A 16,464-nucleotide genomic window follows, 5' to 3' on the forward strand; every position below is an offset into this window, starting at 1 on the left:
TCCATTCTGTAGGTTTTAATTTTTGTAAACAATGGGGTGGTATTAGGTGTTTATATAAAATTAATGCAAAAAGAAGGGTGGTAATAACAAAGACAGAACAATAAACATGAAGAAACAGATGGTCATGGAGAATACAATATGTTAAATTACAGGAATTATGCATAATTCTGTCCATGTCCATCACTATCTGAACAGGCACTCAAGCAAGATTACCTGAATATATGATTGTTGATCTTTTATTTCACCGCAGACTCTCATTGTGTTCTGGCTGGGACAAACCCCAACTTGCCCTTCCCTGTATCCTATGCATTCCTAAAGTAGTTTGTCGCTTGCATCCATTTTTAAAATAAATATACAGCCATGTGTTTTGTTTGTGGTCTTCAATCTGAAGGTAGTAGATGCGCTGCTCCCTGGGTTCCGTACTGCATCTTTTGCCAAAACGACGGATAGATGGACTCTAGGGCAGCGTTCAGACATCACCCTTAACTGCTGTTCAGTAAAGATGTTAACTAACCCATTAATTGTTGGGCTCGTGTATGCCTTGCTAATCTTCCCTCCTTTTTTTGCACAGAGAATTGGAGTTAAAAACTAACCCTGGTTACCTGTGACATACAGATGCAGGCACACATGTTAACCTAAGTTAGTCCCCCCTCCCACTAACTGGGATTCTAAATTGGAAGAAAATTAACTCTAAATTAACCTTTGCACATGCATTAATATATCCCAGGAAACCAGAGTTAGTTTTTTACTGGAGTTCATCGTGTGAAAAGGGAGGGTGGCGGAACATGCAACAACCCACCTTCATCTGCATATTTCCTTAACCATGGTTAACTGTGATGTCTATATCTCTGTGTGTGTGTGCTGTCAAGTCTCAGCTGACTTATGGTGACCCCATAGGGTTTTCAAGGCAAGAGACGTTCAGAGGTGGTTTACCATAGCATGCCTCCGCGTAGGCTGAGAGAACTATGACTGGGCCAGTAGGGTTGCCAGCTCCGGGTTGGGAAATACCTGGAGATTTTGGGGGCGGCGCTTGAGGAGGATGGAGTTTGGGGAGAGGAGGGACTTCAATGCCATAGAGTCCAACTGCCAAAGTGGCCATTTTCTCCGGTGAACTGCTCTCTTTTGTCGGGAGATCAGTTGTAATAGCAGGAGATCTCTAGCTAGTACCTGGAGGTTAACACAAACAATCACCTATGCTGAAATAGTTAACTTTGGAGATAAACAGCAGCACGAGGGCTCTAAAATTAGAGTACTGGAAACTGTGAAAGAATGTAGGCAATGTAATAACAACCAAATCAGTTTGTCCAAGGTAGGTATATTATAAGCATACACCAAGTAAGACTCAAAACTCATAAGCATATACAAGAAATTAACACATTCAAAAATAATACAGGTTGCTTCACCTCAGATACTAATACAACTGTAGTCTCTAATAATAATGCAGGTTGCTTCACCACAAAGAAATAATATAACTGTAGTCACAGCAGAAAGCACTTAGGTTGGATCACCATAGAGAAGTATATATAATTTCTATTCAAACAAAAAGGAAAACAGTAGATTTTGTTAACCAGTCAGGTTTCCATATTCTTCAAAGTAACAACAAATAAATTCTTTAGCAGCACCCGAGATGATCCTCTCAGATGGTAGCCCATAAATTCATTCACAGCATCAAAAAAGACGACACCTCCGGATTGGTGAACGTTTCGCTTAATAACAGCTTCTTCAGTTATGTTCAGGGCAATGCCTCTGTGAACAATATTTAGGTTATGTGAAAGCTGTGTGATTTCGCAAAAAATTATCATGAAATATTAATAAGGAATCAGTCTTACCGATGTAATGATTAACTTCTATCCTATGTAAGTATAACAAAAATTCTGTGGCTGGGCATAAAAGCCTCTATAAGAAGAAATATATAATGAATAAGAAATCTAAGCGTAGATTAATCATGCGTAGTTAATAATATTAAGGAAGCAGAGAGACAGAGAAACAAGATAACAGCTTACCCGAGTAAAGAGAAAGACGACCCAACGGGTTCTCCTGAATTCAATTGAATACTAAATCTGCTAGAAACCTAGTAGAAATTTAAGGAGCAAAGGTGAAGAATCCCAGCTGAATGAAATGATCTGCAGACCTCACCTCAATGTATTGAGGGAGCAGAGTGGTAAAGACTTAGAGAAAACAGCCCAGGTCAAATTCGTTGTTGAGACCGGCAGGGGCCAGGGTTTTGAATAAGAATATCATTTTCATCTCCTGCCTGTGCAGCACAGCGGAGATGTCTTCCTTCTGAAAAGGTTTGGAAGAATACTTCCATAAAACAAAAAATAATAAGTCATCCTCTGTGTGTCCCTTCTTCAAAAAATGCTCCGTTAAAGGAGCATCAAGTACGCGTGCGCGTATTCGTGTTCTATGCTCAGCAATGCGCACTTTTAATTGTCTGGACGTGGAGCCTATATATAAAAGAGAACAGGGACATTTGACCGCGTAAATTACGTTTTGGGATAAACAATTGCTAAATTGTTTAATCTGATAATTAAATCTGAAAGCGGTAGAACGGGTAAACAAAACTTGCACATTGCGCATGTGCCACATTTGAAATGGCCATGCGGTTTAGATTTCAATTTCTTAGAAAGACAGTCCGTTTTAACTAAACAATTTTTCAATGAGTATGTTCTCCTTTGTCCTAATAACGGTATTTCCTGACAACCAGGCACGCTCTGTAATAAGTTCCAATGACGAAGAATAATTTTCCTAATTTCTCCTGATAGATGGGTAAACTGTAAAGAGGCATACACTCTAGATGTTGATTCCCGAGGTTCTTTATTAGATAGTAATTATTTCTGTTGTTTGTCTGCCACCTTCATTATTGCATGAGAGGTGACTCACCAGTCCTGGCTTCTGGCAAGTGCTGTCTTTCAGCGTGACTGACAACAGGCGTAGGCTGCTACTGCTGTCAGGTCCGAGCCGAGTGGTCCCTGCAGCACTGCTCAGGCAGTTGTGGCTTGGCCTGGCTTGCTCCTGGTGATGTTGCCCTCCTGTCCTGGTACATTCAAGGGCCATTCTGTTCCTACCTGCCTTTGTGTTATCTGTATGGTGTTTAGTTAAAGGTCCCTTGCAGTGGTTCTGTATTCTTGCCGAGGAGCAGTCCCCAGTGCTCACCCACAGCATAAATCTCGCACACCTGCTTTGCAGAACAGTGCGTGAAATATGGGCATTTCGCCTCCCCCTTCTTCCAAGGAAACGCGAGCGGCATTCTTAGCAGTAGATCAGATTTGGACCTGATGAGCTGCACAGATGTCCAGATGAACTGTACTGTAATAAAGCAGCGGAGGACCTCAATGCTTCTCTAATTAAACCAGTATCCCCCGGAATGAATTTTTTTTCCAGATCAGGAAGTGTCCTGCACCACTGGAGTGAAATCTATTACTTTGTGGAACATCTGGCCCACAAATTTATAAGGTAAGAAATGATGGCCTGCTGATAACGGAAGCAAGCGGTGGGAGATTGGGAGGATGGGAGAGGTGGTGTGTGGTGTGCATATTTCCCAGCTATGGTCCAAAGTAAAGTTATCCATGTTTAAGCCAATTATATCCATGTGGTTAAGAACCCTTAAGGCTCCAACTCTTACTAAGGAGTAAGTCCCATTGAACTTGCACCTTTGTAAATGTGCATGGGCCTTCACAGTTGTGGTCAGTTATAACCACCATGATTAATCATGAATTACACCAGAAGAGTACTAGTCACTTAAAATCTTTCTGGGCTTGGTTCCTGCTTACTGTCTGTGTAAATGAATCCCCCCCCCCAGATTTTCATTAATCATTTATGTATTTATTTTATTTTATGCATTTATTCCCCGCTTTCTCCCCAATGGGGATCCAAAGCAGCTTGCACCATTCTTTTCTATTCCATTTTATCAACACAATAATCCTGGTAGGTAGGTTAGGCTGAGTGTGCGTGACTGGCCGAAGGTCACCCAGTGAGCTTCCAGGGCACGAGTGGGGATTTGAACCTGGTTCTCCCAGATTCTAGTCCAACACTCTATCCACTACACAACACTGCCCGTCATCACAGCTCTCTTCACAGCTGAGAAGAATTTTTTGAGCAATTTCCCAGTATAATTTAAAAATATGTATTGATCTTCTCTTGCCACCTTGCGCTGGATCCCTCTTGCCCGCAAGGAGGGAACAAATCTTTTTTATAGGAGGAATCTAAAACAGGGTTTTCTCTCTGTGTTTCCATGAGCAAGGAGCCCCACAGAAGGTCAGGTTTTGCTTCTTGAGAGAATGCTTATATTGTTCATCTAACCTGTACCCATCAGTGCACATGCAGTCCCTAGTGGGGCAAATAGGGCTGTTCTGGGTTGGGAAGATGTCACGGGAGTGGCATGCTCCTTCTCTCCCTGCATCATGGTCCTGCTGGCCTGAATTGTGGCCCTGCATGTTTGGGAAATGAGTTCCCAGCAGGGTGACATGTGACTGATTCACAGACAGGTTGCAGAGCATGCCAAAAATTGTAATGTGTACCTTGGCCCTGAGTGTATTTGACTGGGTATGGTTCTAGCCTTGATGACATGTTTGTGGTCCTGTACTGTGGATGTATCTTAATTTCCTACAAGTATAAGTGATATGGTTTCTCTCTGAGAAACCTGGTAATTGTGCAGTTTGGTGAGGATTCTAAGAATTCTCTTAGAGATCCCCTAGCTTGCCTCAGGGTTCCCCTTGGAAGGTTATACTGAATTCAGTACTGTTTATTGGCTGTGGTATTATTTGTACTATCCTTTATCCCTCAATGCAACAGAACTAGTATAGCCTCTGATTATCCAGGGTATCTTTGTCTAGTATCAGCCTGGTTAAACACATACCTGAGAAAATAACTGACATAGAAATGAGTAGAAGTTTGTGGCTGGGTAGAAGTTTGCTTGAGGTTTGCTATATTTTGTGGAGCCCTTAGTCAACACAAACTTCCTACAGAGACCTTGTTGGGTTTGTTCAAATATTTTCCATGCTTATGGATGAGGAGCCCTCCTGTGTGGGTACAGAGCTTCTGTGAAAGGGTGGGAGAGGAGATTGTATGCATTCTGGAAGTGAAGCCAGAATCACCTGCCCTCGAGTACTTAGCCCAAAGTCACACCACAGGTCCTGTGTCTTTTTAAAGGAACGGCAGCTTGGAGTGGTTGAGCCCAACAGAAGGATTTGGATTGGGCGGGGGGGGGGGGAGACCAAGATTAAGAATGGAATGGGCCATCACAACTATCATTCAGCATGCAGGATTTCCATGTTTCCCCTGCTGTCCTCCATGCTTTATAGTGGAGTCAGAGATGTCACATTTTCAACCATCAGAAATCAAGTATGGAGTGGTCAAGCGATGTGCTTCCATCATGTGTGAACTGGGTCAGAGACTGTAACTCCTGTGCTTTCTTTCTCCAGCCCCCAGCTGAGGATGTCCTTCATTGTATTCTCCACTAGAGGCTCAACTCTAATGAGACTTACTGAAGACAGGTAAGAGGGAATGGAAATGATAAGGCACTGGGGTGAATTAGAAACTTGGGATAAGGCACGTTTCCTATGGTAATGCATCCAGAATGTGACCTCTGTGGGTGTACTCTTAGTCCATAAAAGGAAAGCAAAGAGAAATTTGACTCTGCAAGTCCAGTGCCATTTTGCAGTATATCAAATAGAGCAATAAGTCCCGAGAGCCATCTCAGTCACATTTTCAAAAGCACCTTTGAAGCCTTTTACACTTAAAACCAACAGTCAACTACCTTTTCCCTTATTGGAGTAAACCGCACCCAGCCGTGCTAAGGCTGAAGCTGTGTATCCAAGTGAATCAGACCTTGGCTATTCATGACCCAGTCCATGCAAAAAGCAACCAAGCTCTGCCTGTCCAGACTTTGGAAGCCCCCCCCCCCCCCGAATACACACAGGAAAAGAAAGGGACAGTAGGAAGAGCTGTTGGCTGCCTTATCTCGGCTTCTCTCTCTACTTAGCAGCTAATTTTCCCTAGGGGTTGGGAGGGGAAGGAGCAAGGAAAATTAAGCACAGATGAGCACTGAAGGGTAGAATTGTGGCCAGGGGCTTTGGCTTCCCCGTGTGTCCTGCTTACAGTACTCACCAGCTTGTCTCTGGAAGAATTGTCAGAAATCTCATCAGGCACAGATATTTTTCACTTGGGTGAATGTGCCCTTGTGCTCTTGCGCACCTGCCCCACTTACTGCGCTAAAAACCCTTTACATTTTCTCCAGGAGTTCCCTCAGTTGACCGTGTACTGTGGGTTCCATTCTCAGGCTTGTGTTAATTCAATTTGGATTGGGACCACCGTACGTGGGGAGAAGGGACTTAAACTTTTTTCTCCATGCTGTTTTCCTGACCTGAAGTGGGAGGGCTGTGTACCCCCATTGGGGATACCTAGGGATACTCCATCAGTGCATCCCCAGCGAGACAAAAGCAACCCCAGGAAAATGAAATGGAGAGAAGATTGATGCCCCCTCCCTGGTGAGCTGCAGTCTGATCTGAGTTGGGCCCTCATGTGCCTGGGATTAAGTTCTGAGCACAGAAGTCACAAGTAACATATTGTTAGGCCCTAGGGTTTCCAGGTCCCCTCTAGTCACTGGTGGGGTAGATCGTGGGGTAGGGTTGCCAGATCCAGGTTGGGAAACTACTGGAGATTTGCGGGTGGAGCCTGGGGAGGCCAGGGACCTCAGTGGGGTACCATGCCACAAAGTCCTCCCTCCAAAGCAGCCATTTTCTCCAGGGAAACTGATCTCTGTAGTTTGGAGATAAACTATAATTCTGAGGGATCTCCGGGTCCCACCTGGAGGCTGATATCCCTACTAGGCCCCTTACTGTATTTAGAACTAGTAGGTTGGCCAAAAAGTACCCCTGAGGAATAATCCCATATAGTCTGAGGAGCAGGGCTGGGGAAAAAGGAGCCGTTCTGGCCAGCCAGCTACCTGGGAGAAGTCCTTAAACAGGACTAGAAGACAACAGCCCTCTGCAGTTGTTTGTTCCCTGCATCTGGTATTTAGAGGCATACTACCTCTGAACATGTAGGTACCCTTTAGCTAGTCGTGGCTAATTGCTTTCGATCAACTTAACCTTCATGAGTGTATCTAATCCCCTTTTGAGGCCCCTTCCTTTTAGCATATGTCAAGAGTCCTGAGTACCTGTATATGTGAAATCCACACACAGCATTTCTCTCACGAGAGTCATGCTCCCCCATGTTCTTGACCATACGCTGATTTCAGGCTGAGTGACAGGGTTGCGTTAGCCAAAATCTAGTTGGGACCTGGGAGGCTTTTTGTTTTGGTTGGCAGCAGAAGCAGCTCATTGTGGTTCACTTGGCAAATGGCACTCCAGTTCTGATTTCTGTATCAGGGTGAGAGCAACGTGCGAGGGCTTGACCTAGTTAGAACGATTTCTTTCTTTTTTCCCCATTTTACACAAATAAACTTACTTGGAAGAAAACTCACAGATAAACATGTCTGAGGAAGGGCAGCTGTGAGCGTGCTTCAGCTTTGGTCTCAGAGAGCAAAGCAAAGCCAACGTGTAGCTCATTTGAATGCTGGAGATGGGATTGCAAAATAGGTTGCAGGCCTGATTTTGGCATGGCTAAAATTTAAGGAGAAAAGTCAGTTTTTATATGCCGACTTTCTCTACCACTTAATGAAGAATCAAACTGGCTTGCCGTCTCCTTCCTTTTCCCTCCCCACAACAGACACGCTGTGAGGTAGGTGGGGCTGAGAGAGCTCTAAGAGAACTGTGACTAGCCCAAGGTCACCCAGTGGGCTTCATGTGTAGGAGTGGGGAAACTAACCCGGTTCTCCAAATTAGGGTCCGCCACTCATGTGGAGGAGTGGGGAATCCAACCCAGTTCTTCAGATTAGAGTCCACTGCTCCTAACCATTGCCCTTAACCACTACACCACGCTGGCTCTCCCTCCTTCTCATTTCTGCTTTCCCAAACCTAATACGGTTTGGGTCCGTATTAAATGTTTCGATTTCCCAAACCTAAGCAGAGAGCTGAGCAGCAGCATCCCACCACTTGGCTAAGAAGACCCAGTCCTTAGAGTTATGCAAGTATTAAAGCAGGGGAACGTTTTCCTGCTCTTCTTTGGTTATCATGGACAGGTGGATAAGCAGCAGGGCCAACTGGTGGTGTGTTTGTGGTTTAGAAAGCGCATGTCTACACTTCCAACTCAGCCACTGGAAGAATCCTGCTCTCCCTTCCCATCCTGAACCGCTTGGCGTTACAGTTTGTGAGGGTTCTCTGGCAACATCCCTCTCTCACAAAACCACCATTCCCAGAGTCCCTTGCCTGAAGAAAATGCATTGTTACGGCTTCAATTTTTGTTGTATTGGTGAACCAACATGTATTACGATTAAAGCTGAGAAATCAAGAAGGAACACCTTCAAAGAATGCATAAAACAAATACAGGTAGAGCATCCCTTATCCGGACATCCCATATCTGGACTGATCCAAAAACCGGACCCTTCGAGTCGTACTGCCTGCTTCAATATTTCCTCTCACCTAAAAAAAAACAAAATACAGTGTATACTGCATTGTAGGTGGAGACTGAAAGCCTGTCATTGTTAGTTTGTTTGTTGTTGCTCTTGTTTAACAGCTGATATAGGTCTTCTGGTGAGATAGTTACACTTTTGCATTCTGATGGTTCAGTGTACACAAAATTATTAAAAATATTGTTTAAAATTGCATTCAGGCTATGTGTATAAGTATATGTAAAACATAAATTAATTTGGATCCCATCCCCAAGATATGTCATTATGTATATGAAGAAATTCCAAAATATTCCAATATACAGAAAGTGGTCCATATTCCAAAATATGGACCACTTCTGGTCCCAAGCAGTCCGGATAAGGGATACTCAATCTGTATACAGAAAAATGAAATGTAGTATAATGGTAGAAATATAAAAAAAAACATCAGAAAGGAGTTAACACACATGACAAACAATGGATTGCCAAAAAACCTGTGTTTCAAGTAGATCTTCGTCAGATTTTTCCACTCATACAGCAGGGATAAGAAACCTTTCTTTGGCTCCTTGTTTTGAATTGCGTGGCTGTTTTAAAGCTGAATACGCAGATGTGGTTTGATGAATGAATGAATGAATGAATGGTCATGCTCCCTGCTCCACAAATTGCATCTTTATGTTTATTTATGTTTATATATCTAGTGTATTTTTATCCTGTTTTTCTGCCTAATGGGCCCCCCAAAGTGGCTTACAAAAATATTACAACAATTTCAATAAATTGAAATAAATGGAAAGAAACACTGTGTAAAAAAACAAGCACAAACTAAATGATACACAACACAAAGCATTATGGGCTGGACTGGACTGGTCTGGATAGCCATTGAGTTGGTCCATCAGGCTGCAGGCTGCCAAGACTGTGGCTTATGCCCTCCTCCCCTGGCACACCTCACCTTTAATGACCTGCAGTAGGAGAGAGACAAACACCTAGCCTAAATTTTATAAGCTGGCAGCTACCTTCCTACAGCTCCCTGCTGTCATCTGAACTGAGCTAACCTCCTAAGCCAGCCAATATTGTTATCCTTGTATTTCAGTGGAGAAAGATGGGGTTGAGGTAGCACCTTCTTGCAAGCCTCCTAGTGAGCTCTTGGCTGAGATAAGATCTGGACTGAAGAGTTCCCTGCTGCCATTTTTATCCCCTCAACCAATTGTAAGGATTGTCAGGTTCTGATCCAAACAAAGCCTTTCTTCTTTTGGTTGCCACATGGTCAGTCACACGTCTGAGCACGTATCTCCTTCATTTCCCTGCAGTGATGGGAAAATCTGTGTCTGTCAAGCTTTTCCCCCGCTGTGAAAGCGTAGAAGCTCTTTTCAGATCAGGAGTTGGCAGAGTTTATATTTTTGTATACCTCCAGATCATCTCTCAGCACTTGAAAAGCTGGAAGGGCTTTTCCAACATCATATCAGGCTGTTTTATATATCGGGGAGGGGGATACTTTAAACCAAAATGAAAGCCAGAACTTGAGGAATTTCCAAATGGGGTTAGGAAATAAATAACATATTTCAGAGGTGTCGCTGTATCAGTCTAAAAATATAAAAGAGTCTTGTGGCATCTTAAAGGCAGATTTCATGGAACAGAACCTACATATGCAGATGCATTGACGTATTGTCTTAGTTGCCAGGCTAAGTTAGTCATAGTTAAAAAGAGGGAAAACGTAAACTGGGGGTGAGTGTCCCAAAAGCAATAAAATGCAAGAGCTCCACAGTCTGGCCTTGGGCTCATGTACTCCCTTGCTGCCGCCCACGGAGGCTGATTGGCAGTAAATCAAATCAAATATTTTTATTGCATTGACTCAAAACAAACTCAGAATCATAAAATCGCAGCACAAACAGAAACAAAGAGAGTTACATTGCCAACTATAGTATAAAATTCACAATAATAACGTATTAATTTAATATTCTCCATAAAAATGAACTACACCTTAAAAATTATCATAACAAAACTATTCATCAGTAGAGCTTACATCAAGAGATCTTAACTTTATCTTAGTCTTAGCAGCCATGGCAATAAACTTTGCCATTTGCGATATTATCCAGCAATAGCGTTACAAGTTTATTCAAATCTGATCTCTTTGATAACCATCAGAAGATATTTCCAAGATATCTGTTCTGATCTGCTGTAAACCTTGGGCTCCAAAAAGTCACATGGGCCAAATCTTTAATAGATCTAGGGCCACAAGAGCAAAGTCGTTCATCAACTGGAGTCCTATTATAACGATCTTTAGTAAATGCCTTTCTCTGCTCAGTAATCAGCAGATCATCAAAGTATGCTGGAACAGTTAAAGGTAGAGGGTTGGCAGTAAACCATAGTTGGTTGTTACACTGGAGCTCAAAAACCTTGCTTTGTTTCTTGCCTACAAACTACGATTATGACATGGTTCATTTGTTATTTAGCAATCTCAAGGACTTCCAAGGTTCATGACAAAATATGGTTAGTCATTTCATCCGAATGCAGCGCCTACGACATTTCAATGTATGGTGGTGGAAAGTGCCATCAAGTTGCAGCTGACTTATGGCAACCCCGTAGAGTTTTCAAGGCAAGAGGCAAACAGAGGTAGTTTGCCATTGCCTGCTTCTGCGTAGCAACCCAAGACTTTCAAACGCTAACTAGGGCCGACCCTGCTTAGCTTCTAAGATCTGACAAGGACTTAGCTGTATAAGTCAAATATATTCAACCGAAGGGCAGTGACTGTTCACAGCATCGGTAAAGGGTCTCTCTAGTTTTACTAAGTGGGTTATTGTACAGTGCAGTCCTAAAAAGAGTTGCACCCTTCTAAGTCCATTAGAAGACTGGAGCTGTTTTTAAGATTGCACAGGTAGTTAATCAGAAATACCTTGTCTTTTCCTCTGTTCTTAATGAATACAGTCAGAGTTTCTGATAAGTTCTAATTAAATTGCACTTTCTCTTTGAAAGTTTCTGATTGTTTGTTTTGCTGCTTTCAGATCAGTCCAGAAAGTAGACATTCTTACACGCTGTCTGGGTTGTAGTCTGCAGGGAGGTCTCAGCTACATGTCACTGAGCATTCCACACAGTGATGATACCTCTGGGGAGAAGGCAGTTAAGACAATGTTTCTCAAACTTCTGACTCCAGAAGCAGTCTTTGTCTTTCAATTAAAATTTGAGGCATGCTTTACTCCTCCACAATATTGTAGAAGATGTCTTGAGTGTTCCTCAGGGTTATTTGTTGAAGCCATGCTGCCTGGTGTCTTTAGCTCAGGGCAGGTTAGTCATTGAATAACTAGCTGAAGAGGCAAAACCACATTAAAATGTTATTGTACAGATACTTCCAGAATCCCTGAAAAGCAAAGTGCTTGGAGGTTATGATGGGCCAAAGGAAGGGGAACTTGTCAACAGATATCCGCCATTGGCTTAGTGTACTGGATTTGGGGGAGGGCCACACATGTGGTGGCTGAAATTGTAATCTGGTTCCCATGGCGATAGCAGCAGCATGAGTTCATTCCAAGATAGTGCGTGCACCACAAGGCATTATCTTGGCGTTGAAGCCTTCTGAACTCCACTTGGCTCTTACGAGTTGGTTTTCACAGCTGAGGGAACATGCAACACAGCCCACCCTGTTTAGCCTGTTTCTAATCTGTCAGTGTGCCTGGGTTTTAAAAGATTAAATTGAATATCCAGAATGGTAAAAACTCTTTCCCATGAACTCATTAATCTCAAGATGGTTTGGATGGAAGAAGAAAAGGGGGGGTACATTCAAGTAATCTGGAGGTTATTCTGAAAAGAACAGGTTACATTCAAATACCGGTAATCTGGAGTCTGGAGGTTATTCTGAAAAGATAGTCCATATCATATCCCTGGCTCTGGGATTTCGTTCATATCATTCACCCCTGGTGATAGGAAGGAAAGAATCAGAAGCCTCATGGCCTTGGAAACCACATATCTGAAGGACTTTCTCTCCTGATATGTCCCCATATACCAACTCCAGTCTTCTGGTTGCCACTTTCTAGTTGTTCTCTCACTTAGAGGTTCACTTAGCATCTACTAGAGCTCACTCCTTCTCTGTAATGGCTTCCATGTCGTGGAACAGGCCCGAGGAGATTAGGGAGTACCATCTTTAGAAGTTTTTAGGAGGCAGTTTTATTTGTGAAGGCTTTTAATGGGGTTTTAGTTGAAGGCATTTTCTTGGGGATCGGTGTTCATATGGGTTTTATGAAGTTCTCTGTGTTTGTAAATCTTGGAATTGGAAACTGGCCTATGCTACAAAGAAAAGGCAAAGTATAACTATTTTGATAAATAAATAATAAAAATGAATGCGTATCTTGATTTTGTACTAGAGCAGAGAAGGTAAGAAAAGGTTTCGAAGTGTACTTGCTTGAAACTCAGCTAGAGTTGGGGGTCCCCTCCCTGTTTTCTGTTGACTTTCTCCGGTGCTTTTTAGAACAGCTGGATGCCCACATAATCATAAGCCCTGCTGGGTCTGAGCATAAAGGTCCATCTAGCTTAGAATTCTGTTTCCAACAACAGCCAACAAGGTAATACGTGTGGCATTAAGAAGATGGCCACCCTCTGTGTTTCTACCCAGCACTCAGACAGCGGAGTTATGCTCTTCTAAGCCCATTGACTTCAGTGGCCTCGGAAGGGTGTAACTCTGTTTAGGATTGCACTGTTACATTCTGATTCGGCCAACGTCATAGAATGGAACGAGTGTTTGGGACAGATTGAATAAAGTGGTCCATATTTAAGGGTTGAAAGATTTTTCAGATATTAAGGAACTGTCCCAGAGCATCAACATGCATAACAAAGAGACCACCTAATTTGGCATGGCCTCAATATAGGTTATATCTAGGCTTGCCAGGCCTCGTAGCTCCACCAGCGGGAGCTTTCTGGGGTCGTGGCTGTAGCATGCAGAGTGCTCATGCGCACCCCAAGCGATGCGCCCACATCACTTCCAGGTTTACCCAGAAGCGACATGGACACTCTAGCAATCTCGAGCAAAACTCTATGGTTTCCATAGAGTTTTCTCAGAGATTCCCAGAGCATCCACACACGTGTGCCCGCAGTGCCCGCCAGCCATCAGTTGGCTGGCGGGCATCCCTGTGGATTGGCGGGATTTTACCCACCACCACCGGGCACTTGGCACCCTAGTTATATCAGAAATTAAATGTCTTTCAATTTAGAAAGGCAACTCTTATTTGAGTTGCTCTACTGATCACCTTTGCACCAATATTTTTTTAAGAAAGGTGATTCCCCTACCAGAAGTTTAACTAAGCATATATTCTAATATTGCAGGGAACAGATACGTCAAGGCTTGGAAGAGCTTCAGAAAGTCCTGCCTGGAGGAGACACTTACATGCATGAAGGTTTTGAAAGGGTAAATAAGGACACAATTTCAACATGAATAGAAGTGAGAAGGAATACTGTCTACAAGGCCCCAAGCTGGGACTTGAAACTAGAATAATCTCAATATCTCTGCATCACTAATGGCCTTGTATGCTTCCATTTCAGGCAAGTGAGCAAATTTACCATGAAAATGTTCAAGGTAAGAATGAGTTTGAGGACACATAAATAATAGCAATGCTTTTATTTTCTTTCTTCTGTCTCAAGATGATACGTTTGTTAAATCGGAAGAAGGGTATTGTTGGGAGAGAGCCCCCTCCCCCCAAGGGAATAAGTTCCTCTGGGCAAGTAGGATTTCCGACCATATGGTTCCCTGGTTTATTGTTCCCAGTAGCAACCCTGTGTCAAACACTGGAGATTTGAACATATCATTCTGTCTTGAAGTTTATTAGTTATGGAGGAAGGACATTTGCTCTGTCTTCCTGGTATGAAATTATCTATTTATCAATCACTTCTGCATCCCTTCTTTCTTCCAAGAAGGCTAGGGCATATGAGGTTATCCTATTTATTTAGAAAACTTTTACGCTGCCTCTGCAGGAACCTGCCCAAGGCAGCTTACATAATAAAAACAATAAAAACAAAACATTAAAAGATACTAATTAAAATCCAGCACTAGAGGGGAAATAGCCCAGCATAAAACATACACCATAAAAACATATTACAGACACCTTAAAATAATTTTCCAGACTGAAATCGTGTTTTAAAAAATTGGCCCACGTTAAAAGCCAGGGTGAACAGAAAAGTTTTGGCCTGGCACCTAAAGACAGCCAGGTGACCCTTAAGGGGAAGGGCATCCCGCAAGTGAGGGGCCACTACTGAAGATGACCTGTCTGTGGTTGCCATCTGCCTCATCTCTGAAGGCAGGCCACACAGAGCAGGGTTTGTGAGGCAGATCTTACGTAACTAGTGGGCCGGTAATCCCATTTTATCCTTCTTAGGTGTACTGTCAAAGCTCCTTTCTCAAATCTGTTGCCCTTCTATTAAATAAAACCCTTTCTTGTATCTTATACACAGCTCTTCCCCAAAACACATAGGGCCATAGTTTTGTACTAATTTAAAATAACTTTTTATGAGTTCTGGTTCTCCACTTGCAGAATCATCTGCCTTCTTCCTCATCAAAAAGCAAGTGAACACTGCCAGAATGTGTAATTTCCCTCCTTCTCCAGAGATGCAGGCAATTAAATACACAGCTGGTTTTGTCAAATGATTTAAGATATGTTAAAGAGTCTGATAATTACCGTGGCTTCCATTTGCTTAGGCTTTTTTCCCTCTTGAGAAGATTATTTTTAGCTTTTACAAAAGCGAAATGTCAACTGCGATATGCGATACATGATTGCAGAAGTCGTTCAGATTTATTGTGAAAAGTTGATAGCAGGAATCCAAATTAACTTTAATTGGTTCTGTTTCATGACCGCTGTGTGATTTTTTTAGCTGACACAGATGACAAGCCCGGGCCATGTGGAGATAAAGATAACAATCTTCATGTGATAAAGATGTATTTTGGCAGTAAATTTGCTCTCCACTGGTGGCACACTATAATCTGGATGATAGCATGCTTGGCTTTTCTTCCTTTTTGTGCACATTTCTTTTATATCATTGCCAGTTCTCATCTGATCAGGGGTTTCAGAGCATCTTCTGCCCGCTTCAGGGACCAAACTAAAAGTCAGAATTGCATGACAATTTTCACCAGCAGACTTGTCCTCACAAGTCTTTGTTGGCCCTTATCATTTCTAGTACATGTTTGGACCAAGTTCTGTCTTGTGTGATCTTCATTTCTTATACTAAGTAGTTCACTGGTTTCATTTTACAAAGTGAATGTATATATTCAGGATCTTTTGACAGTTAGTCTGTAATAAGTGATCCTGAATGTGCCTAGAAGAAATTCCTTGCTGGATGAGTCCAAGACTCACCTAAACCATCATTCTTTGCAAAAAATACCAGTAAGGAGCAGGTGTTATGGAGTGCACCAAAAACTGGCCAGTGTTCCTCCAGTGGACCACAGTCTGCCCACCCCTGGTCTAACAGAACCTCTGGTGTTAGTGAAGTCATAGCATTCTGCAACTCTTCACCCCTGATCAACATTGTTGGCTGCCAGTGGCAGGGTGTGTGGAAACACAGACAATTTCTATTATGACATCAGGTACACTGTGGATATGGAAGTACTCCTTTGCTCAACAAGTGGTTAAAATGTGGAATTCACTGCCAGAGGATGTAGCGATGGCCACAAGCATAGATGGATTTAAAAGGAAAGGGGATTAGATAAATTCATGGAGGATTGGTCCATTTGTGGCTACTACGGTAGCTATGATGACTAAAGGGAACTTCCATGTTTGTAAGCAGTGCACATCAGAATACCAGTGCTGGGACGCAACATGGGGCAAAGGCCTTGGTCTCTATGCCCTGTGCTTGGCTCTCCAGAATAACTGGCTAGCCAGTGTGTTAGACAGGATGCTGGACTAGCTGTGTAATTTAGCAAGGCTCTTATTATGTTCTAAGTCAGCAAGACACTTATTTACCATTTTTGGTGGCTGCCACATATTTACCGTGACATCTACTTTGACCCTGAG

At 42.8% G+C, this 16,464-nt stretch overlaps 1 protein-coding gene across 1 annotated transcript in view; it reads left to right on the plus strand.

Moving 5' to 3' along the window:
* ANTXR1 (ANTXR cell adhesion molecule 1) overlaps positions 1-16,464 on the plus strand; it is a 149,470-nt gene that overhangs the window by 12,122 nt on the left and 120,884 nt on the right. Inside the window, exons 2-5 of the mRNA XM_056860417.1 lie at positions 3,385-3,456; positions 5,424-5,495; positions 13,790-13,871; positions 14,006-14,039. Of these exons, the coding sequence (XP_056716395.1) occupies positions 5,437-5,495; positions 13,790-13,871; positions 14,006-14,039 (175 nt within the window). The 5' untranslated portion in view covers positions 3,385-3,456; positions 5,424-5,436. The remainder of the gene's footprint in view (positions 1-3,384; positions 3,457-5,423; positions 5,496-13,789; positions 13,872-14,005; positions 14,040-16,464) is intronic.

Source organism: Euleptes europaea, chromosome 14 (genome assembly GCF_029931775.1).
Source record: "Euleptes europaea isolate rEulEur1 chromosome 14, rEulEur1.hap1, whole genome shotgun sequence".
Classification (NCBI taxonomy): Eukaryota; Metazoa; Chordata; class Lepidosauria; order Squamata; family Sphaerodactylidae; genus Euleptes; species Euleptes europaea.